Source organism: Podarcis tiliguerta (genome assembly GCF_965153285.1).
Source record: "Podarcis tiliguerta genome assembly, chromosome: 12".
NCBI classification, from domain to species: domain Eukaryota; kingdom Metazoa; phylum Chordata; class Lepidosauria; order Squamata; family Lacertidae; genus Podarcis; species Podarcis tiliguerta.
Window position 1 is genome coordinate 28,090,347 of NC_139545.1, and position 26,472 is coordinate 28,116,818.

General features: G+C 44.0%; 1 protein-coding gene and 1 long non-coding RNA gene across 5 annotated transcripts in view; one reads left to right on the top strand and one right to left on the bottom strand.

The window, feature by feature from the left end:
- LOC310660661 overlaps window positions 1-26,472 on the top strand; it is a 197,679-nt gene that overhangs the window by 130,545 nt on the left and 40,662 nt on the right. The window lies entirely within an intron of this gene.
- Window positions 72-25,963, bottom strand: LRRC72 (leucine rich repeat containing 72). Of its 4 annotated transcripts, XM_083405514.1 has the most exons (10): window positions 25,793-25,938; window positions 24,115-24,188; window positions 22,175-22,194; window positions 21,102-21,191; window positions 11,655-11,736; window positions 9,289-9,402; window positions 3,893-3,982; window positions 2,496-2,654; window positions 1,458-1,485; window positions 72-364 (listed from the first exon to the last, which is right to left on the bottom strand). In XM_083405514.1, exons 2-10 carry the CDS (start codon window positions 24,143-24,145, stop codon window positions 199-201), a joined length of 780 nt encoding a protein of 259 aa, XP_083261640.1. In that variant the 5' UTR covers window positions 24,146-24,188; window positions 25,793-25,938; the 3' UTR covers window positions 72-198. The 4 variants fall into 4 exon arrangements, with proteins under 4 accessions (XP_083261640.1, XP_083261639.1, XP_083261638.1 ...); XM_083405513.1 differs by lacking the exon at window positions 22,175-22,194 and having other exon boundaries at window positions 2,496-2,579; window positions 21,102-21,171; window positions 25,793-25,962; XM_083405512.1 differs by lacking the exon at window positions 22,175-22,194 and having other exon boundaries at window positions 21,102-21,171; window positions 25,793-25,960.

Genomic DNA, 26,472 nt, shown 5'->3' on the forward strand with positions numbered 1-26,472 from the left:
ACAGATGATTTTTATAGCTTTAAATATCACCCCTTCATACTATGCATTAAGTGCTAAAATGGTAACGAAACTGGATTTTTTCCCCTGCTTGAAATGATTTTAATTGATGTTTAAAGCGCAACAATACCAAGAGCAGCAAAAGAAATGTGGTTTTGTTTGTTTGTTTTTTAAGAGACAACTGTCAAAGAAAAGTCACATTTATCGAAACTTAATTGTCAGTCTCTCTGGCCTTTTTTCTGGATTGCTGCCAAGGCGTTTCTCTTCGCAGGTGGGCATCTTCTCCCAGTCAACAGTGGCGAACTCCATGACAGATCGCCTCATGGCCCTCACAAGTACAGCATGTTCTGGGTTTTCATACGGAATCCTTCCAAAGAACCAAACAAAAAGCAGGGGGGGAAAGAAAGTAAATGACCAGATTTTTTTTTCTTTTGCAATGAGAAAACTAAAGTTTAAATGTGAATGGATTTGACACTAATACTGCACCCAATGCATAGTAAATTTTTTTTTTTGGTTTATTTTGTACCACTTAGTCAAGAAGTAAAGCAAAGTCAGGGGAAACAGAATGGGGGTGGTTTTGCTACAAATATTTATCTGCAGCCCACCCCCACTTCCGAGCTGAGCAACAAGACTCTGCTTCTGTGCCCCACACTTTCCACACAACTCAGCTGTTTCCCTACTGCTCCTCTGTGGTTGGAGGAATGGCTTACAGGTGGGGCTGAGGTACGTGTGAGAATCCATTCCTCATGGGCGTGTACTCTCAAAATGAATGGATGTGGGGGTCTTACTGGGGTGGGGAAGATAACCACCCACATCTGCCTCTTCTCACACACATGAATGGAAGGAATCTTGTGTGGAGCCCCATGGCGAATGAGGAGTAAACATGTATCTACAGCCCCCCACTCTTCCAACCTCTGCTTAGCCGATGACAAGTGGGGAGGGGAGGGAGATGAGACTACAGCAATACCCCCTTTCCCCTGCTGATCAGCAAGAGGGGATGTTGCAATTTGCATAAAATTAGAAAGCGGGCTTCAAGCAACCATTTGTACGCTTCTGATCTAGAGACAGAAATAAAACAGCATTTTCTTGGAGAGTGTTGCATATTGACCAGAGAATGTTAAAAAAATAAATAAAAAAAAGCATTTGAGATGTGCTTATTCTACAAGGCCTGTTGGGAAAGGGGTGTTTTTAGTACTGACCACAATTCTCTTTTTCATTAGCAGATTATGTTCATCTTCTCCATGCACAGTAGCCAGTTGCTACACACATGGGGGCAATGTGAATGGAGTGGCTGGCTAACCTGTATCTGCCAGCCGGGAAGAACACTTCATGCATCTGATGAAGCAGGCATGATGTATTAGGCCAAAATAAATCTTTTGTTTTTAAGTTGTTGTTAGACTGGGAGCTTCGTATCTAAATATTAATGGATTAGAAATAAAGGAAAGGCAGATCTTGCTTACTTAACCAGGTGATTTCCAAACTCGCAACCTAAAACAAAGAATGGAAAAAGTTATTCAAGTCTGCATAGCCCTTGACATGCAGAATACTGAACAGCATCAGTCAATTCTAAATTCTATTAGATTCAAATGGCAAGTTTTGTAAGTTAGCACTTTGGCCTAAATGGTTCACTGAGTGAGATAGTTCTTTCTAGTTACTTGCTTAGCCTTATATACAGTTAACTTGTGATTGATTTCTCCCTGTGGACAAAATCATGTTTGCTTCCCATTTGTCACCTGCTTCAACTACACATAACTAAGAAAAAGGCAGCAGCAGCTAGAGGTTTCTAAAGATTTTTGTGCACAGATAAGGAATCTTCAGTTGCTGTCACTGGAATACAACTGAAAAGACTAGCCATGAAACTGGACATCTATGACTTGTGGGCCAAGTTTCTCTTGACACCTGACAACACATGTCCATCAAGCTGGGGCTTGGGGAGTTCAGTTCTGCTTGGTTTGGGATGTGCAGGAGAGGTTGCTCATGCACCTAATCCCTGCAGGAAGCAGGATTGAACCTCCCCTCCAGCTGATATATGTAGAGTTCAATTCTGCTTGCTCATTTGCTCCTAATGTGCCAAACATTGACTGTCAAAGGGGTGGGGTGGGGTGAGTATCTGACCCACCAGTTGAAAAAGCTGCCCTATAAATGAGAAGGAAAGCAGCTATATGTATGCAGCACATGCCAAGCCCTTCTTATTTTCAAGCTTTAAAATCTTAAAGACCAATATTAGATATCTGGGAAAGGGAAGAATAGCTGAATTATACAGTAAATACCCCGAGTAATTTAACAATGATTTTTTTTCTTCTAAAAGATAACAGCTTTTACTGAGATGCCTAGAATGACAATGAGTGTAAATCACAGCAAGCCCTCAAAGAATCCCAAGTAGACTGCTAAAAAGCAAGGCAATTCTACAACTATGAAAGTCATTTAATGTAAGGAGGCAATGGTTGTTCATCTGCATTCTTATTATAATTATTATTTTCTGAATCACTGTTAAATACCTGGAGGCAATCTTATCACTTTGGTTGGTGTTAGGCAAAATGATTGCTTGGGCAAAAACGGTTCATCGATTTTCTTCCCAAATCCTATAGAATGAAGCACGAGGGACCGTTCATGGTCATATATATGAACAGCTGATACTCTTTCTTTTGAAGTTACTTCTGTAACATAGGAATAGATGGCATTATCTGGAGCTCAACCAGCTGCTGACATACTATATTTCTTTATTCTTTAGGTGGGTGACAGCCTAGTACTAAGGGATGTTGCGACTTGTGTGATTTACAGATAGTAGTAATGTTTCTAGAGAGGCAGGCTTCTGGTCACAGTCAAGAGAGCTCTTTTAGGTGCACCCATGGGTTACCTCTGCTCCCTGTGGAGCTTTTTGACACCCCCCCCCCGAGCTACAGTCTCCCCTGATATATTCCAAACTGCTTTTGAAACTTCCTTCTGTCGCTTACAATTGATTTGGTTATGGGAATTGAGAGGACTTCCTACTGCTAGTATGTGGAAGGCGTTAAATAATAGACTCTATAGTCCACCTTGAGTAGGCCAGTTTTAGTAAGCATCACACAGGGCTTGTTCCACAAAATTAATTAACTAACTTTGCAAATTAATTTTGCAATGCCAGCTACTTGTGTTTTCAGCACTGCTTTGTGAATGGCCGCTATGCTTACTTTACAAACATTTAAATACTTCTGTAATGGTTGGTCTGTACTTTTTGCATTTCGCTGCCTTCTGACCTCACTGTTTACGTTCACACACAACTGCATCCATCAACAGAGGATAATAAATCCTTCATGCAACAGATGCATTGGACAAAAATGTATGCAATAATAATAATAATTGTACCCTACTCATCTGACTGGGTTGCCCCGCCACCCTGGGTGGCTTCCAAATATATAAAAACAAAATAAAACATTAAACATTAAACATTAAAAATCTTCCCAATACAGGGCTATCTTCAGATGTCTTCTAAGGTTTGTATAGTTACACATCTCCTTGACATCTGATGGGAGAGCAAATAATAATCATGATAAATCTATGTGTCTTCAAGGAGCAATAAAATGTTGTTGCTTGCGTGGTAATAGATGGACAAAGACAACACCCCTGGAAACCGAAATAAATAAGCTGTTACAATTTCACTTAACCAGGTTATAGATGCACATTCGTTTCCATGAAGGTTTCTTAAAAGTAGGGCCAGATAATTCTATTAAAGATGAACGATGTCCTGCAATGTATCCACCCAATACTAACAAGTATTGTATGTAATCTTACAAAATTGATGGCTGCTGAGTAAGGGCAGCCACAAATATATTGCTTCTTGTTCAGATATAAAAGCATTAAGTGATTATCCTTCATGTCTATTAAGAAAAGAAAGCGGGGGAGAAACAGTTTCTACCTTTTCTGTCAAACAATGTTACTGAAGGAATGTGGTATATTACGTACAGATGGTATCTGCGATCATGAGACATGGGGTTATTAAACAGGTCTGCAGGAGTTGAAACAAAGAGAACAATGGTCAAAATGACTGAGCAAAGACTTGGCAACCTCCTCCATATTTCAGTAGATACTATACAGACATAATCAACCAGTTTGTATTCACAAAGCACCTCCTTCCTGAACGTCGTGGCCCATTGTGAGGTACATGAAAAAAGATCTGTAACAAATGCCTTTTTTGGCCACTTGTTATGAGTCTTTGAAGTTCTTGTTTGTTCTTTATGATTAACCAGAAAGATTCTGATACTCGGATCAAGTTTTCCATCGTATTGCACCATGCCCTCCCAGATAAGCCCCAGCAAATCCCAAACATATCTAGAAGGCAGAGATGATAACTGTAAAAGAATTCCCACTTCTCCATTCCTGGCTGAGAGGTGTTGTGACTGGTCTGGCCACTCACAAGATTCCTCATCAGACTTTGGTGAACACAAAAGCATTCAGAAAATCAAACTGCTCTAATTTTAGTCTTCCTTTTTGTGCATGACAGCTGAGCTTTGACTAAGGCACTGCTCCATTTTGTCTGTCTAGATCAGCACAACACATTTAATTTAGTTCCTATTTATATATATAAAAAACCCCAACGTGATTCGCCATCACATCATAGTTGATAGCCGTTCTTTGGTGGGGAAATAAGAACTTTTCTTTTTACAGTGAGTGTACAATGGGAACCAGCATTAGTTGGTTCCAGAATTCTTTGTCTTCAACATGTAAAAAAAGGATTCTGGATGATCCAACCCAAATCCTCTGTATTTACACAGTTGCACAAAGAGCAGATTACACAAATAACCAGTATCCTGGCCAAAGGGGCAAATCACATCATTTTATGCAGATTGCTGGTTATCATTCCATTAGAAAAAGTGACTAGCAGGAATTAGGTGTCTAGGATTTTATCAAAATGATTGGTCTTGTGGCTGAAATGCTTCAGAATTCAATGCAGGTAAGTCATCTGCGTGGGACGCGGGTGGCGCTGTGGGTTAAACCACAGAGCCTAGGGCTTGCCAATCAGAAGGTCGGTGGTTCAAATCCCCGCGACGGAGTGAGCTCCCATTGCTCGGTCCCTGCTCCTGCCAACCTAGCAGTTTGAAAGGACATCAAAGTGCCTTCTGGCGGGAAGGTAAACGGCATTTCCGTGCGCTGCTCTGGTTTGCCAGAAGCAGCTTAGTCATGCTGGCCACATGACCATGCTGGCCAGCTGTACGCTGGCTCCCTCGGCCAATAAAGTGAGATGAGCACCGCAACCCCAGAGTAGGCCGCGACTGGACCTAATGGTCAGGGGTCCCTTTACCTTTACCTTTACGTCATTTGCAGTCTCCTCCATACCCTAAACTCATTACATAACTATCTTATGTGATTCTCTATTGCTGCATTGCACAGCAATGGCTTTCTCAGTATAAAACAAATGCTGATAAGTGTGTAATACCAGCAGAATACTGCAGGCCATGACATTTCCCTGGTAGAGTATAGATTTACTTCAAAGCACATGAAATGGCCACCGTCTCTCTCTAAGCACACAATGGTCTTTGCTTTCAGCCTACTCAGATTAAAGAGCTTTCCATCTGTTCAATATATGATTTCTACTCTGGTGGGAAGTTTACCTTTGACAAAGTGTAGGATCATTGCGATGAAACTAATAAATGGAGTTGGGGAGATAACCCTGTTTAACACCTGATCCCAGACTGAATGGTGCACTTTGAGAGCATTTCTGCGATTGTTGCTGTCATATTATCATGGAGGAGATGAAGGATGTTCACAAATTTATCTGGGCAGCCGATTTTCAAAAGGACAGTCCATGGGACATTATGATTTACATTGTCGAAGGCCTTAGATCAATAAAGGCCATATACAGGGGTTGGTTTTGCTCTCTGCATTTTTCTTGAAGCTGTTGAGCAGTGAAAATCATGTCCACTGTCCCCCTAGAAGGTCGAAAACCATTTTCGGATTCAGAAAGGGCAGCCTCTGATGTTGTGAGGAGACAGTTTGCAAAGATGCTTGCAAGAATTTTGCCGACCACAGCTAATAAAGAGATGCCTTGATAGTTTCTTCAATCCGTTCTATCACCTTTTTAAAAGATATTTACAGGTGTATATTTATATATACACCTGTACTTATCAATAATCTCACAGCTCTATTTTAGGCCAGCTGGACTTTCCAGGCTATTTTCAAAGGCAGCATCGCATATAACACAGTACAGTTATCTAAGCAGGAGATTATCAAAGCTTAGATAACTGCTGCAAGCTTATCTCTACCCAGATAGGGTCGTAATTGGTATATCCAATGAAACAGAAATAACACACTCTCTGCCTCTGAGGCTAACATGTGTAGGATCACGGCGTATCCTCAAACTGCAAACTTTCTCCCTTAGAAGAAGTGCAACCCCATTCAAAACAGGTTGAAGATTATTTAATTACGCAGACAAATCACCCACAAAGTAAATGCTAGCAAAGTCCTTCTCCTGGCCACATGGGGAGGACGAGAGGGAAGGAGGAAGAGTGAAAGCACAAGATTTTGCTGAAGTTTGTTTCTACTCACACACATAGCGCTAAACCATGTTTTAATATTAATTGTGAACCAGCTCATTATGCTACTTCATTTTTCTCATGGCAGAGGGGGAAAGCTTTAAAACTCTGACAGAGAAGCAACTCAGTAGTGAGGCATATTAGTGCTATGTGCTTTGAGAAGACACTTTCAATGTATCAGTGGTTTCTTTTAATAATGACAATATCTGGATAAAAAACATCTATCTTTTTTCTGCCCATATCCTGAAAAATCTCATTCATCTATTTTTGTGACTTCTTTCCTCGCTCAAAAATAAATTATGGTAATTGATTGCATGCAAAGAACCACTAGATGGCAGTAGTAGAAAGAACACTACATTTATGGCTATGAAGTAGAGATTTAATCATCTCTATAGAAATAATCTCATTACTTTGAATAGTGTACAGAGCCTGAAACCTTCATATGCAAGAACAGCAGAAGGCCTTTGTACAAATCTATGGAGTAACTGCAGTCGAAATGCTGGTCACCGCACCTCAAAAAAGGAGGTTATAGAGCTGGAAAAGGGGGACAGTCAAAATGATCAATGGGGCAAGTCCTCTTTGAAGAAAGTTTACAACATTGGAGGCTTTTTCATTCAGGAAAAAAGCAAGTAAGAAAGGGACATGGTAGAGGCGTGCATAATTTGGAGAAATTATACAACTTCCCTCCTCTCATAATACCAGACAAGAGGAAGTACAAAAGGAAGCATATTCTTGAACCATGGATTTTTACAGGCGCATTGGCTACCAACTTGGATGCCTTTAAAACATTGAAGTATTATGATTGGATATTTAATTGGATGTTTTTTATTGGAAAATTAATAAAAACAATTTTTTTTAAAAAAAAAACATGGCTAGGCAAACTAAGGCCCAGGGGCCAGATCCTGCCCAATCGCCTTCTAAATCTGGCCCACAGATGGTCCGGGAATCAGCGTGTTTTTACATGAGTAAAATGTGCCCTTTTATTTTAAATGCATCTCTGGGTTATTTGTGGGGCATAGGAATTCGTTCATTTCTTTTCTTCCAAAATATAGTCCGGCCCCCCACAAGGTCTGAGGGACAGTGGACCAGCCCCCTGCTGAAAAAGTTTGCTGACCCCTGCTTTAAAAAGTATCACAGGCCTCTGGATGCCATTTGCCAAGGATAATGAGAAGGGGGCACTGTTGTGCTCATCTCCTGCTAGTGAGCCTCTCAAAGGCATCACGTTGGCCAGTGTGAGAATGGAAAGCTGGAATAGAAAGGTCTTTGGCATAGGAGCCAACACTGAGAGGCCAAGGTCCCTTTGCCACACACCCCCAATAAAATATTTGAGGCCCCCCTCCCCCCCAAAGTTGCCATTGTTGCAATTAAGAACACAAGGAGAAATGTAACCGGGCCATTAAAGAACAATTGACCGTGCAGATGCTGTCCTCCCCCCCCCCAGATGTGTGTTAGTTAGCAGAAGACAAAAGCAGAGATGAGAGGGGGAGGTTGCCAGGGTAACCGTGGGGTGCGATGTCATCACAGGAGGAGAGGTTTTTGGAATAGGTTTTTGGAGCAGGGTTTTCTGGGAAGAAGGAGAAGGAAATGGACAGAACATGTGGGACTGAAGGGCAGCACCCCCCTTGGGATATACCGTATTTTTCGCCCTATAGGACACACTTTTTCCCCTCCTGTGTGTGCGTCCTATGGGGCGAATACAGGCTTTCGCTGAAGCCTGGAGAGCGAGAGGGGTTGGTGCGCACTGACCCCTCTCGCTCTCCAAGCTTCAAGAAGCTCTGCGCAACCATCCGGAGCCCGGCAGGAAGCTGTGCCGGGCTCCCAAAGGTTGCGCAGAGCTGCCTGCATTCCGAAGCCTCGGGCGCTCTGAAGAGCACGCCCTGGCTTCACGCAGCTCTCCGCAAGCCTGGGGAGACCGGCGCGGCTCCCTAGGCTTGCGGATAGCAGGCTGTTCTGGGGGCTGGGGTTGGGGGAAGCTCGGTTTCCCCCCATGCCAGCCCCTGCCTGGGGGGGGGATTTTTTTTTCTTTATTCCCCCCCCCAAAAAAAACCTAGGTGCGTCCTATAGGGCGGTGCATCCTATGGGGCGAAAAATACAGTAATTGCTGTGAGCTCTCCCTCCATAAAACTCAGGCGTAAACATGTGTCAATAAACTGTATTTCTAAGATACTACAGCATCATTTCCCCCAAGGAAACACAAAGCCTGGTTAAGTGCCAAGACCCCTGGAATCACTTGCTACCACTCGGCAGAGATTAGGGTGGCCTGTAACAATATTAAATACCTCTATTAATTACTTTACTGAGGCATTAAATTAGTTCCTGCTTCTTAAAAGTTCTGAAAGCCCTGGTATGATCTATGAGCACATTCCTTTAGGGAGGGAAAAAAACCTGAGAAAGATTGCTTACACTTTCACTTTCAACAGGTTAACAGTTTATAATCCTACTTCCCTGAAGGCGATTTGAATGCAGCAACGCTTAGTGGCGCCAGCGCCGTCTTGTTTATCTTAATATGAAATTTCAGAGTCTCAAGCATTTTCATCTACCCCTTGCTCTGTCAGTAACGTAAAATAAAACAAATGCAGACACTAGTTAAAACTGATACTGGTATGTTCAATTAGAGAATCTTATTTGCTCAGCAAAAAGCATTTCCAAAAAAGGCTAATATATCTTATTCAATCCTTCTCCTCAAAACTATCTGTTTTCTACTAAATATATGAGTGGGTCCTGTCAATTCTGTGCTGCATGGGGAGGAAAAAGAAAGAGCGAGAGAAAGGAAAATGATTACTTAAGGTGTGCAGATGCTGCATTCCTTGAAGCTCTTTCACAGTTTTCTCCAGGGTTTTCAGGTGATTGTTGTGAAGCATCAGGATTCGCAACACATGAATATGTTTCAGAGCACCTAAAATGGCAACAACAATTAACAATAAAATAATGCCTCACTTGTGCTTTTATTTTGTTTCTTCAGTTTGTTACGTCTCCTTATCTCACCCAGCGACTTACAACCAAACACCAAATGAACAGAAAAACAACAACAACCAATATGGATACATTCGAACCAAAATACACTAAACATTAAAAAACATCCAACCTACTTCTAAAAGATCACAGGTAGTTAAAAGGCTGAAAGCCTGGTTAGAGAGGAAAGTTTCTGAATGGAGCCTAAAGATATCTAAGGCAAACCTCCCTCTGAAGAGCACTCCACAAACAGGGAGCCACTGCAGAAAAGGCCCGTTCTCATTTCGCCCGTCTGGACCTCTCATGGAGGAAGCATATGAAGATAGGGTGAACATACGGAGTAAATTCATATGGGGAGAGACAATCCTTGAGGCATTGCGGTCCTGAGCTGTTTAAGACTTTATAGGTCAAAACCAACAATTTGAATTGGGCCTGGAAGCTAATTGGCAGCCAGTGCAGTCAAGCTAGGATTGGCATTATGTTTTCAAACCATCTTGTCCCAGTGAGAAACCTGGTCACTGGATTCTGCACTAGCTGAAGTTTCTGAACCATCTTCAGAGACAACCCCACATATAACACTGCAGTAATCTAACCTAGAGGTTATTAGAGCATAGACAACAGAAATTCGGCTATCACTGTCCAGCTGTCCAGATAAAGTCGCAGCCTGATCACCAATTGAATCTGATGGAAGGCACTCCACACCAGAAAAATGCCCGGGCTCTGTACCTGCTCTTTCAGAGGCAGTGTAACCCCATCAACCTCCCAGCCATCAGAGCTAGGGAGCCACCAACTAATAGTACCTCAGTTTATCTGAACTGAGCTTCAGTTTATTGACTATCATCTAGCATGTTTAGCCTGGAGAAGAATCTAGCATGTTTAGCCTGGAGAAGAGTAAGGGGTGATATGATAGCCATGTTCAAATATATAAATATATAAAAGGATGTCACATAGAGGAGGGAGAAAGGTTGCTTTCTGCTGCTCCAGAGAAGCGGACACGGAGCAATGGATCCAAACTACAAGAAAGAAGATTCCACCTAAACATTAGGAAGAACTTCCTGACAGTAAGAGCTGTTCGACAGTGGAATTTGCTGCCAAGGAGTGTGGTGGAGTCGCCTTCTTTGGGGGTCTTTAAGCAGAGGCTTGACAACCATATGTCAGGAGTGCTCTGATGGTGTTTCCTGCTTGGCAGGGGGTTGGACTCGATGGCCCTTGTGGTCTCTTCCAACTCTATGATTCTATGATTCTATCTAATTCTTTACTGAGGCAAGACAACCATTTAGCACATCCACTGCCTCACCCGCAGATGTAAAGGAGAAATAGAGCTGTGTGTCATCAGCGTATTGGCAACAACATACTCCAAAACTCTGGATGACCACACTCAGTGATTAAGCAGCATGAGGGATAAAATCGAGCCCTGAGAAAACCCACACTGAAGGCTCCACGGGGCCAAATAACATTCGCCAAGCATCACCCTCTGGAAGCACCTTTGCAAAGTGTTGCCACCCACCTCCAACTCAAACAACTGCTCCAGAAGGACACCATGGTCAATGGTATCAAAAGCTGCTGAGAGGTCAAGGAGAATTAAACAGGGACACATTTCCTCTCTCTCCTGACAAAGGTCATCATACAGGCTGACCAAAGCAGTTTCTGTGCCAAAACCAGGGCTAAAGCCTGACTGAAATTGATCTGGAAAATCAGTTTCCTCCAAGAGCACCTGGATCTGTTCCACAGCCACTCACCCAAGAACCTTATCCAAGAAGGGGAGATTGGCAACTGGCTGGGAATTATTTAGGTTTTCTGAATTCCAAAATCTAGAAAATAAGAGAGAAGCAGGGAAAGTGCACTTAAGGGGAAATAACTCGCTTATCAATCACAGCTTTGATTTCATTGATTGCTTAATTGGCTAAAAACACTGACAGTCAAGAGCAGCCAGGCTGGGTCATTTCACAGAAATTGCTTAGAAGGGTACTTGCACATTTTGCTTCATAACGTTCATACACTCATAAAATCATAGAGTTGGAAGGGACCCCAAGCCCTCTTTCTAGGACTAGAGACTTATTCTTTCTTTTTTCTATTTTCATGAAGCACCACTCGTCTTATTTCCAGGACTTCTTGCAGTCTATTTCAACCAAATTTAACACATATACACTCACAGGAATCACTCCCAGTTCAAAAGAGATTATGTTAACACCATACCTGATATATCTCGGATTTCGTTATTGTTGAGGTACAGTTCTGTCAAGCAGCAGTTATGCTTCAACATAGTTAGATTCTGAATCTGAATTATGAGAATTAGAACAATAGGTTCATGTGATTTTATTGGTGAAGAACTATACCATATAGCATATATTATATGCTATCTTTGTGGGTTTAAATAGGCCTGTGAAATTTCCCATATAACAGATTAAAAACATAACAGGCCCCAAAGTGCACAGTATAGAAATGTTCTTTTCTTCCATATTAAGCATCTACCTATAAAGCGTGTTCTCCTTCAGGGAGAGCACGTGTTGCGGTGGGGTCTACTGAGCCACCCCTCTGTTACCAGGCAAGGTCTCTAAAGATGGCCTGGGGCAGTGATTGGTTCACTGGGTTGCTGGGGTAAAAGTTATGTTGCAATTTTGGTGGGAGGGGTAAAAAGGTTTAAATACTCTGCACGCAGCCTTGTACTTTCTCTTTTGCTGCGTGCAACGGATCACCTGGAGCACTTGGACCGTCTGGAGGACAGTGGAGCGATCTTCTCATTGTCTGGTTACATTTCTTTATTTCCCCCTCTTTTTAATCTTCTCTAGTCCCTTAATTAATTTAATTCCCCCCCCTTTTTTTCCTGTTTGATTTCCCACCCCACCCCTTATCCTGCCCTTTGGGAAGATTCTCCCTGTACCTGTGAGCACTGCCTGTGCTTAATCCTCCTTGGCTTGCCTTTCCCAATAGGGAGAGAGCCCCCATTAGGGGTTTTCTTTTGCAAAAAGGTTTTCCCCATTTTTGCCTGTTTAATTGTGGGGCTAGCCAAGGCGGTTCCCAGCTTACCTGGAATCACTTTCATTTATACCATCCCCATAGGTTGGCTTTATTTTGGGTGCGTGCAGTGCTGTTGGCAAAAATTTTAATCTAGCCTTGGGCGGGAGCACTATATTGAGTTCCTTTAATATTGCAATGAGACAAAAAAGGCAGAGAGCAGAAGCATGGAGGCCTGCACGGCCTGCACATATCATTGAAGCCTAAGCCTGCTACAGTTAGCAGTACAGTAAATTTCCAGGTTACCTGGAATCACTTTCGTTTATAGTATCCTCATAGATTGGCTTTATTTTGGGTGATTGCAGTGCTGTTGGCTGAGTTTTAATTTAGCCTTGGGCGGGAGCACTATTTTGAGTTCCTTTAATATTGCAATGAGACAAAAAAGGCAGAGAGCAGAAGCTGGGAGGCCATCACGGCCTGCACGGCCTGCACATATCATTCAGGCCTAAGCCTGCTACAGTTAGCAGTACAGTAAATTGTTAAGTTCCTGTGACATGTGACTCATTCTCTCTATAAGAATGTATCTGTTTGTTTGCAGGCTCACTTGTTGCTAATGTATATCTTAGGCAGACAGAGTGGAGCCAGAGGCTCTCTGTGCCTCCAATGAGCACTCTTTGTATGCTCTTTAACTATGCTGTTTCTGAACAAGTTTATTTTCTGCAAGTTAGAGACGAGCCATTGTGGCTTAGTGGCTAGAGCGCAGGACTAGGACCTGGGAGACAGGGTTCATATCCCCCACTTAGCCATTGTTATCACATAACAAAACAAGCTGCTCCTTTTGGACTATTTTGTTGCTGGGTAGTTTGGCGCATTTGTGATACTGCTCCCAAAAAGAACTTGGGGTTTCTTGAGGAGGTGCTTCCCTCTAAAGGGCAAGCAGGGGTACCTGGACAGGCGGTGGGCTGCCTCGAGTTTGTTATCTCATTGGAAACACTTATGTCTGGCCTAGCAGGTGATCCTAGGGCTTGGCCCGCTTGGCCCTAGAATTTGATGGCCTCTGGCAGCGTTTCTGGCCTGAATAGCGTCCCCATGTGGTGCACAAAGCATTGGTTTCACCTGTTCCTCACATTGTTTAGGTTTTTTGCAGACTATGACAGGGCCTTTGCAGATGCCTCCAGAGCTTGCCTCTCCTGCAGAGGATGACATGTTGATGCCCCAGGTGCCTTCTTTCGGAAGGAAGCGTCTTCAGAGGCAGGAAAAAGCGGAGCAGGGATGAGGCTTACACCCCCTTGCAGGTAAATCATCACTGGGCTGATGATGATTCAGACATCACCTTGGACCTCTCCAGGGGTCAGGGTGAGGCTGTTCCAAGTCTTTAGGGATCATCATGGATAGCTCAGCCGGTCAGCCTATGGTGCCGGTAATGCCTAGGTTGCAGGATTGGTCCCTGTATGGGACAGCTGCATGCTCCCTCATCACTTTACCCGGACACTGAGGTCCAGCGCCGAGGGCCTTTCTGGTGGTTCCCTTACTGTGAGAAGCCAAGTTACAGGGTACCAGGTGGAGGGCCTTCTTGGCAGTGGCACCTGCCCTGTGGTACACCCTCCCACCAGATGTCTACTACCAGACTTTTAGAAGACATCAACGGCGGCCCTGTTCAGGGAAGCTTTTAATGTTTGATGCATTACTGTATTTTAATATTTTGTTGGAAGCTGCCCTGAGTGGCTGGGGAAGCCCTGCCAGATGGGCGGGGTACAAATAGATTATGATGATGATGATGATGATATTGTGGGAGAGTGGACTAGATGATCCTCGGAGTCCCTTCCAACCCCACTATTCTATAAGTGGTAATTCACTATGATGGGAATGTTAGACGCAGGGCTGCCATCATCCCCTTAGCTCGCTAGGATCACAGGGACGGGGACATGTGGACAGCTCCACATTTCAAATGGAAATTCCCTGAGCAATAGAACCTGAAGCTGGTATGCAGGAAGCTGGCCCGGTGGCAGCTTTGTTGGGACTTCTTAGGGATCGTCCCTAAGAGAGCCCCATACGATTCCATCTGATCCATATTTATCACATCCCAAAGGCACCTCAGTGAATGATGCTATCCCTCTGGAATTGTTCCGTGAAATATGCATCTTTGGATCAGGCAGTTGAGCTTACCAACAAATTGGAGGTGGTGCCTTGTTGGCATTATGCAATATTGAATTGGCTGTTAGGCTGCTGCCGGTTCACCCTCAAGATTTTAAGTAGTTAGGCTTTAATTGGATGGTCCTTATATTCATAAGGCGATGCCAGTGGGTTGCTCAATAGGCTGTGCAGCACTGGAGTCCTTTAGCGCCTTTCTGGATTGAACATTGCGAGTCAAGACTCGTTTAACTGGGGGTATCGTTATGTGGATTATTTTACTGGCTGATTCTTGTGACACCAGCCTCTGCTTAGCTTACTGGATGCCCCTTTATTCCCTGAGGAGCTGGGTGTTCTGTTGGCAGTGGAGGATAGTGGGTCCTACTGCCCCTTTTAACGTATTTGGGGCTAGCTGGATACCGTTGCTCAAACATCTGCTTGCCTGTGGAAAATCTGTTTGCCTTGAAGGATGTTATTCTTGTAATACTTCCTCTGAAGCAAGTGTTGCTTTGTCAGATCCTATCATTCCTAGGTCAGTTAAATTTTGCATGCAGGGTGGTTGCTCCAGGCTGCTCCTTCCATTCCTGCTTGGCCAGGTGGTCTCATGGCCCGGGGTCCCTTCATCATCATGTACAGTGGCCTTGAGCCTGGCAGGGCAAGGCAATCACATGTAACCTAACTTTTCTCGAGTTTTCCCCATTGTAGTGTCAGTGCACATCTGGACTGAGGAGTTTAGGGACCGTCGGATCTGTCTTGGTCTGATAACCAGGCAGTGTGAGAGTCCTGGCAAAACGGTCTTCATGCTCTGGCAGAGTCTTCGCAATGCTTAAGGTTTAATATTGCGTTTCTGCTCGCTTTATTTCGGGATCATCTAATGTTTTTGCTGTCGCTCTATCCCGTTTTTTCAGTTGGAGAGCTTCAGATCCTGGGCTCTGGACGCCCAGCTAGACCGGATTTTTCTGGAGCTCCTTTGGCACTTGGCAACAATTATTAATTATGAGGAGTAGTAGCTTACGTTTCCCCATCTGCTTTCAGGTCTTATGAGAAGGCCGGGATTGATTTCTTAAAATTTAGCTGGCAGTCCTCGGCCATTCAGAGGAACCTGCCCCCATCCTCTGAGCAGGACCTGCAGTAATTCACCCATCTGCTGCAGATCGGATGCAGTGTTAAAACTATCAGAATTCAGTCCGCTGCAATGTCTGCTAGAGTAAAGCTTTAATTTTTCAGAGACCCTTCTAAAAGTGTGTCGTGCGCAGGGTCTCGGAAGGTTGGAATAGGCTCCGACCTTCACAGGCCAGCAGGCAGGAAGCCGGTCAATGTTTGACCTATGCAGTATCCGCAACAAGTTAAGACTTGTCGGCTGGTTCAAGATCAAGACAAGACTTATTTCAGTATTCCATTGTAATTTTGGTGTACTGAGGGTTGGGGAAATTGTGTTGGAGCCAGCACGGGTCTGAGAGTTCGGAGGCTTATTGCCTCAGGACTTTTCCTTATCTGCTTTGGAGCTTGTCATAAGTGTCTGGAGCTCTAAGTCAGACCTAGTGAGCAGGGTTGCCACCATCAGGCTTCCAGTCACAGGTGAGGTGGGCCCTTGCCCTGTTATTGGATACCGGAAATATTTGGCTTTTCGTTCCCCTGGGGGCTGGCTCGATCCTAGTGCACAGAAATGGGTTCTGGTTCGACAGGCATCTAATTGCTCACATTGTGCGCCTGTTATTGCAGCCTGCGGCTTGCCTACCGCTGAACACACCTCATTCCTTCCAAATAGGTGCTGCTGCAAAGGCTGCGCACTGGGGCCTGTTAGTAGGCAGGATTGTGAATACGGGTCATTGGAAGTCTGACGCTGACAAAGGTTATGTCAGGAAGCATCGCCAATGATGCCTGTGCTGATGCCTGTCTGTTATTCCTTTTTTCTTAGGAGCAGCTGTTCGCATTTGGATTGTCGGCCACAGCATCATGCACTGAGCTGGCAAGCACCCTGACGAGTCTGGACTGGGGGCGCCATCTCAGCCTTCCTGCCCATGTTTCTAGCTCCAGTCCGCATCTGGATTGTGGGGCACAGCATCGTTTACTGGGCTGGCATCAGAGCTAGGCAGGCTGGAAGGGGACTGGGTCTTGGCCTCCCGCAGCATGTGCAGGTCTCGCTCCAGTCCGTATCTGGATTGTGGGGCACAGCATCGTGTACTGGGCTGGCATCAGAGTGAGGCAGTCTGGAAGGGGATCTCGGCTTCCCACAGCACGTACAGGTGCCGTGGATATCCAGACGGGGAATGCGGTGGAGTGAATTCATCCCACTAATTAAGCAGAGGGTGCTTTCACATGGCCCCCCTTTGGCAATTTTGGTGCAGTTGGGGGAGAATGATATGGCAAAGGTTGATTGCTTTACTTTGCAATCCGTGATTCTAAGAGACTTGGGGGAATTGGTGACCTTAATACCTACCGTTAAAATATTTTGGTCACAATTACTGCAAAGGAGCAATTGGCAGGGCATTTCTCAACCCAAGGCTGCCGAAAGGGCCAGGAAGCGCATTAATTCCGCAGTGAGCAAGAGGGTAGCGGAATTGGGTGGATTGGTGATTTACCACCCGGATATTACCTTCAAGGCTCTGGCCCTTTACCGCAATGATGGGGTACATCTTTCCGAGCTGGGGAATGATGTCTGGTTGGATGCGGTAATTGGAGGATTGAAGGTTGGGTTGGGATTGTGAGTGGTTGGCGGCGAGCATAAGAGCTCGATTGGCGGTTAGGCATTGGTTATAAATCTGGTGGAGGAGGGGTCAGGATAGGCTGTGCCTGCCCCTCCATGGTTGCTGCGGAAAGGGAATTCCGTTGGAGGAGGGGTCAGGATAGGCTGTGCCTGCCCCTCCATGGTTGCTGCGGAAAGGGAATTCCGTTAAAGGAATCCTGGGGCTTGCCATCTTTTCGTCCAATCCCTGGAATGGGACTAGGGCCGGCAAGCCTTCGGGGAGCAGGCGGGTGAGAGTTGAGGGCTGTGTCTCAGCTCCAATTCCTCCCCGACTTGCTTTCCCCCGCACTGTCTTTCGGTGGTGCCCGGAAGTCAGTTCTGTCCCCAGGCGGGGGGACAGATAGTCTTAACCAATGCCTAAACAACCACTCACGGTTTGTATTTGAATAAAGTTGTGGCCAAAATCATGCCAAAAATCTTAAACAAAAATTACGTGTCTGTTGTGAGTTATTTGGGGGGTGGATTGGGGACCTCGACACGCAAAGCGTGTTCTCCTTCAGGGAGAGCACGTGTTGCGGTGGGGTCTACTGAGCCACCCCTCTGTTACCAGGCAAGGTCTCTAAAGATGGCCTGGGGCAGTGATTGGTTCACTGGGTTGCTGGGGTAAAAGTTATGTTGCAATTTTGGTGGGAGGGGTAAAAAGGTTTAAATACTCTGCACGCAGCCTTGTACTTTCTCTTTTGCTGCGTGCAACGGATCACCCGCCCACCCGCCCTAGAGTAAGGGGTTGTTGCGTTGACCTTGCTATTGCCTGTCATGGGGTCGTCTGCCTTTGAGCAGGGGCCTGGTAGGAATTTTTCCACCTGGCAAATTGGCTGGCTGGGTGGTTTTTGCCTACTACGTATCAAATCGTCACAACTTGTAAGGTTGTGGTTAGGCATTGGTTATAAATCTGGTGGAGGAGGGGTCAGGATAGGCTGTGCCTGCCCCTCCATGGTTGCTGCGGAAAGGGAATTCCGTTGGAGGAGGGGTCAGGATAGGCTGTGCCTGCCCCTCCATGGTTGCTGCGGAAAGGGAATTCCGTTAAAGGAATCCTGGGGCTTGCCATCTTTTCGTCCAATCCCTGGAATGGGACTAGGGCCGGCAAGCCTTCGGGGAGCAGGCGGGTGAGAGTTGAGGGCTGTGTCTCAGCTCCAATTCCTCCCCGACTTGCTTTCCCCCGCACTGTCTTTCGGTGGTGCCCGGAAGTCAGTTCTGTCCCCAGGCGGGGGGACAGATAGTCTTAACCAATGCCTAAACAACCACTCACGGTTTGTATTTGAATAAAGTTGTGGCCAAAATCATGCCAAAAATCTTAAACAAAAATTACGTGTCTGTTGTGAGTTATTTGGGGGGTGGATTGGGGACCTCGACACGCAACATGTTTTTGCATGTCATATGATTTCCATACTGTTGAAATTAGTGAACGTATCTAAGTTAGGTCCACTAATTTCAGTAAGTCTGCTCTTAGTAAAACTTCACTGAATGCCACCCAGTGTGCTGAAACCTCAGCCATTTTACCCTCTTCATCCTTTGTCCTGAAGTGGCACAAACCACATATAGCTGGAAAAGGAGAGCTTCAGCAAAGGATATATAGTCTGCTAATACTTAATCTGCTACATATTAGAAGTATTAATATTAGTATTAATTAAATTTATATTCTGACCTTCATCAAAAGACTTCAGGGTAGTTTACATCACAGAATACAAATGTCAATACATAACCTAATATTTATAGAATGTATAATTTATACAATGTAGAAATCAAAACAATTATGTAAACACAGTGATAGTAGAATACAGACTCTCAGAAAATACAGAGTGTTAGAGCGTTAAACAAGGATCAGGTGGAATGCACATTTTATTTACTAAATTTCTATCGTGCCATTCCTCCCAAAGAAGTCTGAGGCACCTTTAACAATGGCTCAGTTCTCACAAACGGTGGAAGTGATAAGCTGGTCCCAGCACATGGGCTGAAGAGACAAGATGCAGCAAGCTTGCTGAACTTAGCCATGCTCAGAGGCCTGTAAACCACCTTGAACTGCATCGTGGAAGTGGATAGATGTAATAAAATGTTTGCGTGTGTGAGTGAGAGCGCTCATAGACTTTCTGTATTCAATAAATGTGGTCTTCTTACCTTTCTCCCATCCAACAGTCTCACTCTTTTGCTTAAAATAAATATATAATATCCCTCTCTTACGCTCTTTCTCCAACTCACAAGTCTTTCTGCATCCTATATTTCATGTTTAGGTTATCTTTCCCCTCCCCTTCCACACTCCCTGGTACGTTATGTCTATTCCTCCACCAGCAACAGCTCACAAGACTTCCACTCTCTCAGCCTTTCAACTTTCCACAGGTATGGGAAACAAGCAACAGGTATTTGGAATTAACCCAAGGGGTGCACAAGCAAGCAAGCATAGAGGTGGCCCTACATTGTACAGGCCTGAGCTGTACAAAGAAGCTGTCTGCTTGCTAGCATACTGAAAGATGCAAAACATTGTAATAACGGCAGCCTTTCAACATGGTTGACATTATATGGCATGTGATTACTCTTAGCCCAAGGCGATAAACCTGTATGTTCTCCCAAATTATATGGAATTTTACCGTATCTTTTCCTAGCCTTAGAACTGTATGTATGTATGTATGTATGTATGTATTTACAGTCATATGTGAGCAGCCAGTGACATAACCTGTGGCTATTGTGTGACTTTCAAAAAGCCTTCCGTCTGCCTATTTATTCTTCTTGATTCATTGTTATAACATGTATTCATGTTTCTGCTTTTAAACTTGTATATATTCTGCCCTGAGAGTCCAAGGAGTGCACCTGCCCCACTATAGAGGCTGCCTAAATGCACTCAATGTTCAGTCTCAAACGGAGGCACCAAATAGCTCTGAACTGCAAAGGATGGTGTTTGTGGCTCCCCAGGGGTTGGGAGCAAATGGCTCTGGGAAAGTACCCAAGGGCAAATTGTCCCTGCCTCAGCAATACAGAAGCAGAGGAAGCTGCTGAAAGTATCTGACAAATGTCAGATCATTTGTCCCCAGAGTTCAGGATTGTTTGCACTGACCAGCAATTTCACATGGGAGTTTTCCCATCCCTTAGAGCCCTTTCTCCCAACCATATGGTGATACTTGTACAGTGGTACCTTGGTTCTCAAACGCCTTGGTACTCAAACAACTTGGAATTCAAACACTGAAAACCCGGAACCAAGTGTTCCAGTTTACTAACTTTTTTCGGAAGCCGAACGTGCTCCGTTTTGAGTGTTATGCTGAGGTCTGTCTGCTTTTGCTATTTCTTTTGCATTTTTGTTTTTGCGGCTCTTTTTGTTTTGTTTTTATGACTGCGTGGAACCCAGTTCAGCTACTGACTGATTGATTGTGTGACTGCAGTACATTGTTTATTGCTTTCATTTTATGGATCAATGGTCTCGTTAGACAGTAAAATTCACGTTAAATTGCTGTTTTAGGGGTTGTTTTTACAAGTCTGGAACGGATTCATCCACTTTGCATTACTTTCTATGGGAAAGCATGCCTTGGTTTTGGAACGCTTTGGTTTTGGAATGGATTTCCGGAACAGATTAAGTTTCAGAACCAAGGTACCACTGTACTAGTACTAAACACACAGCCAAAATTTGATTCCATTGTGGCAGTTAGGTATATTTTTAAATCTCTTTTCTTGAAATGAATGGGGTTGCATTCTAGCTTTGGACCCAGTCTATAAATTCAACAAATTCTAAGCTTTTTTTTTTTAATGCTACAAAATCCCCCATTACTTTTTATTGCCAAAAATAAAGTCAAAAGTGTAAAAAATAATGTAAACTTTATATTTATTACCTTATTATTATTTAGCCACAAATGGCTTAATATCCGGAACTGTGATAAATCAGGGATTTCTTTTAATCCTCTGAAACAAAAGTTATATAACTTCAGTTGTTAATACGCACTTTAATATGCTATTATACATCAGAAATAAGCACTGAAGCAGTTATGTAATTGCATCAGTAACAGCTGCTTTTTGATTCAATGTGCTCACATACTGTTGGCAGTAAGCAATCCTCTTTTGTTAGAAAAGCATATACAGTACTGCTTATGAAGTAATACAGTGGTACCTCTAGTTACGAACTTAATCCATTCTGGAGGTCTGTTCTTAACCTGAAACTGTTCTTAATTAGAGGCGTGCTTTTGCTAATGGGGCCTCTTGCTGCTGCTGCACTCCCAGCACATGATTTCCGTTCTCATTCTGGGGCAAAGTTCTCAACTCGAGGTAACTCTTCCAGGTTAGCAGAGTTTGTAACCTGAAGCGTCTGAAACCTGAGGCATTTGTAACTTGAGGTACCACTGTATATGGAAATTCATTCACACCCAGTGGTTGCTGAGCATCTAAAGTAGTAAATAAATGACTTTTGTTAAGTACCAACAGTTCTCAGTCTCCACAATTTTACCTCATATTTGGTGAGGAACGCAAGTATCAGTGGTTGACTTCAGATGATCATGTATCAGCTTGGTTAGCAGCTTTGGAACAAGCCAGGATATAATATCATGGTTTAATATTCTGGCTTCTTCTGAAGCTGATAATCTGGGTTGTTTTGCTTGTTTTGGATGAAACAAAAACCGTAGTTAATTAGAGACTTAATGGTTTGAGTGATCACACTGCAAAGCAACTGAGTGCATGGGGGAAATGTCCATTCATATATTAACATTAGCACTCTTCAGGTGTGAGACAAGCAGCAAGGGTCCTTCTCTTATATGTTGGCAACACAATTACCATCACAGTAAGTTAGAGGGGCCTCTTTTGAAGCGGGGAGCTTCCTGTACTCATAAAAGCCCAGCTTCCTCCACCCATGACTGCTGCTGGTGAAAACAAAAGAAGGTGAGATCTTCCATGTACCTCAGATCTTCCATGACACATTTGGCCCTAAGTGGTTATCTAAAAAGAAAAAATATATCCATATATTGCAGCCATTTCTCAATGTTCTTTCCATTTGTCATGATCAATGTATATTCAAGACAGGGGGAAAGCTATGAACCATTTGGGGTGAGGAAATAGCTGGAGATGTATTGCTTCCCACCTAACGGGAGCTAGATGTGGTGAATGAACACTTGTCTTCTATTTGGTTTGCTGCCAGGCTTGAAGAGCCTGTCTAACAATGGCAAAGGAAGCCCAGTGTGATTGGTTTGATCTCTCTAGAGAAAAAGAAAACCTGGAACAGATACTCTGCATACTGCATTCTGTTATGGCACAGATTCTTGGCAATTTAGCCATGGCTTAAAGGACTCTTGGCAAAACTTGACATACCTGGGCAAAATTCTCAATCCCATGATGTTTTTATTTATAAAATGCTGGAGCTCTGCACAATGCACACACAACAATCACTTTTCCTTATTGACTTCTATCCACATGCAAGTTATCTCCTATTTCTCTCTCCAAAACTTTAAACTTATTTTTAATTGGCTTCATTCCCCCACCCTGCCCCATATCTCCAGGCCTACCCTTTTGATGAACAGACTGCAGCCCTCAAACCACTTACTCTGGAGACATTCTACTGAAATAAATAGAACATATCTGGAGAAACTCATCTGAGGATTGCACCCAAAGGCATTACATTTCTTCCAAGGAGAGTTTAATTCCAATAATTTTTTTAACCTGCCTCTTTATGCAGGTCTTTCTAGTCTTTGCATGCCCTTTGGGCCTCCAGCATTCTTTTCCAATTTACAACTAAACTAATCAATTTCCTCAAGATGACAGCTTTCTCAGAAGCAGAATTTCCTGTGCTTCATTAACAGTACTGGAGGATTTTAATGCACAGACTTAAATATTTATTAGCTTTTTATAGCAGCCCTGCTCCAATCAACACAACACAAGTCAGCCAGTTTAGAAGTAATGTTGCAAACTATGGTTTGGGAGGTGTGGAAACAACCATGCTCTGGTTATTTGGTCCTTTCTTCCCCTTGTATGGGCAGATACAATGAACTGCTTCCTGCTTAGCATATACCTAAACTGCAAAGCAGAAGCAAATCATGGTGAGCAATTATGATTTGGAGGGAAACTACAAATCAGTTTGCTGGTTTGGATGTGCAAACTCTGGCCTACATTCAACCTTCTCTGACTGCTAGAGCAACCCCTACTGTGTTATGGTAAGGAAGATAATAATGATTGTGCATTATGCTGGTTCCTGCGCCTTCTCTTGTGCAAACCATTCTGCTAGCACAATTTGTACATCACTAAGGGAATTCTGATATTTAGCCTTTTCTAAGATGAGCCCTACAGGACGCGGGTGGCGTTATGGTCTAAACCACTGAACCTCTTGGGCTTGCCAATTGGAAGGTCAGTGGTGAGGTCCAGTTGCTTGGTCCCAGCTCCTGCCCACCTAGCAGTTCAAAAGCACGCCAACATGCAAGTAGATAAATAGGTACCAACTCCGGCAGGAAGGTAAACGGTGTTTCCGTGTGCTGCTCTGGCTTCGCCAGAAGCGGCTTAGTCATGCTGGCCACATGACCTGGAAAAACTGTCTGCGGACAAATGTCGGCTCCCTTGGCCAGTAAAATGAGATGAGTGCCGCAACCCCAGAGTCGTTCGTGACTGGACTTTACCTTTTTAAGATGGTCAGGGGTCCTTTACCTTTACCTTTCTTAAGATGAACACTGGCCTCACAAAATAAAGATTTAAGAATGAAATGGCAACTTACTGGTCCTGGAAACAAACTATTTTATTTTCACAGAGCCAAAAAGAAGTTCTGTTTTCTATTGCTTAAAGATTAATCAGTCTAAAAATTGATTCTTTTCAGCTGAGCCTAACAGAACAGTGCCTTAAATCAGCAAAAAAAGAAGAAGAATATACGGTACTTACTTTTCACCAAGATACAAATCGGTAACTTCATTATTTTTCTTATAGCCACATATTTTCAACTGTTTTTCTAAAGCCTGGAAACAAATGGTGTGTCAGAAACAATGCACATAATTAAACAAAATATATTCTTATATATAAAAAGAGAAATTGAATTCACAGGATCTCTTTCTCGCCTATTCTTGAATAGAAGAAAGAAAAAATACCTACAGCTATTACATTCCAGTTTTTATCCTCCTTACTTCATTTCGCTTCAGTACGTGCCTTACCACATATTTGTGGGGAAGACAGCACTGAATGCCTTGGGGCAACACTGGCTCCTGGAAGATAGAGGAAGAAACATAGATATGAGGATTGCTGTATAGCTCTCAGCTATTAATTCTTTGTTTTTCGTGACTAGTCAGTCTAGAGTCATGGGAATTTGGAAGGGAAAAAAAGATTCACTCCTACAAATCATATATTCAAAGCATAGCTATAAGAGTATGGGGGGTGGGGAGCCTTGTTCTACTGGAGTTAATAAACTCATGGCTGAACATGAGTTTAGGGCCAGTTCATATGATATCATTCTTAATTGGCTGGACGTTTTCTGCCAAAGTTTCTTATCAGACCAGACTGATGCAAGCATGATACTGTTTAAACCAGCTTTAGGATTCCTTGATGTGCTGAACTGCAGCTGGCAGGCAATCTTGCATCGACAGATCAAAACAAAACAAAACCAAGCAACACAGACGTTTAAGACACAGATGTAATCTGCAGTGCTGGCCCACCCATGAGGCAAGGTGCGGTGGCTGCCTTGGGCGGCAGGATCCACAGGGACATCAGATCTGGCCTCTAAGGAAGGCATTGCCTGCTGCTGCCACAGGGGCAGTGATGGCTGTGGCATGCTCCTCAGAGGCCTCAATTGCAGCCTTTTCAGAAGACCCCACCCCATGCTGCCTCTACAACACAGGAGGCAGGGCTGGTCTCTTCCTCACCCCTGCCATGTCATGAAATTCAAGAAGAAGAAGAAGAAGAAGAAGAGGAGGAGGAGGAGGAGGATGGATTTGCTATCCCGCTTTGTCACTACCATAAGGATTCTCTTTTTTTAATTTTAAAAGTTTTATTGAAATAATTCAATTAATACATTTATACATACATATTACGATATACAAACAAACATACATTTCATACAATCCTTAAAAATATTTATACATACCCACACACAATCCTGCACATACTTCCTTTTCCCACCACTGTCCCTCACCCCACCCTGTGTTAGACTTCCAATCTACTCAATTGCAATTTCTTTCTATTTCTATTACTTTCTTTTCACACACTATTAAATCAACTTTCTACTTCTTTTTCTGTTACACATTGTTATCCTTATTCTTTGGTATTTCAGTATTTATAATGGAACTTGTTTATTCTAATAGGAGTTCTACTACCCGAAGGAGTCTCAAAGAGGCTAACATTCTCCTTTCCCTTCCTCCCCCACAACAAACACTCTGTGAGGCGAGTGGGGCTGAGAGACTTCAGAGAAGCGTGACTAGCCCAAGGTCACCCAGCAGCTGCATGTGGAGGAGCGTGGACGCGAACCCGGTTCACCAGATTACGAGTCTACAGCTCTTAACCACTACACCACACTGGCTCAAGATGCAGGAAGAAGCTGCTTTACCCTCAGTCGGACCATCCATCTGCCTACCTCAGCAGCCTCTGCACTGATGCACCGTAGCTCCCCAGGCTTTCTCAAAGACCTCTCTCTCAGGCTGGACGCAGGGTGCATCATCTCCCCCTTCGCCAGCCAACCAACCTTCCCCTGGATGCTTCATTCACAAAGGAGGAGAAGCAGAATCCAGCTTGGCTGCCTCTAACTGACATTCTAACTCAACCTTCCTTAAAGACATGGTGACAGGCAGCGGCGGCAGCCTTCCACACTGGCCTCATTCAAACTGTCACACGTGAAACTCGCTTCCACCTCTTTTCCTTTCACTTTCCTCTGGCAGGTGGATGTGCTCTCCTACCTTGTGACCACACCTGCCAGCTGGACAGACTGGTGGAGATGAGGAGTAGCCTGGCATTTATGGTGAACTCACAAAGCCTTGCCCATGGGCATCGCGGTCTGTAGTGGATGAAGGAAAGGAGATACATGCGGAATTAGAAAAAGGGCGCATTTGTAACTGGGGTTATCTTTTTAAGTGGTCTATTGGTGGCGTCGCTTTCCACACACCATATGAACACAAAGCTTCTCTGCACGGGGACAGACAAGTGCTTGAAGTCGCTCACCTGCTCCCACTCTAGGCTCTTGCTGCAGCTTGAAACAGCCGCCATTTTGAAACTGCGCTTCCCAGTCAACTATCACAGCAAAGCCAGCCACTGAGAGGC

Excerpts from the sequence above, each read along its gene's own strand:
- LRRC72 (XM_083405512.1), bottom strand. The coding sequence starts at position 25,876 with ATGATGCACCCTGCGTCCAGCCTGAGAGAGAGGTCTTTGAGAAAGCCT. Across the intron at positions 24,189-25,792 it reads TCAGTGCAGAGGCTGCTGAG|GCTTTAGAAAAACAGTTGAA; the intron begins GTAGGCAGATGG and ends ATTTGTTTCCAG. Across the intron at positions 9,403-11,654 it reads CGAAATCCGAGATATATCAG|GTGCTCTGAAACATATTCAT; the intron begins GTATGGTGTTAA and ends TTGCCATTTTAG.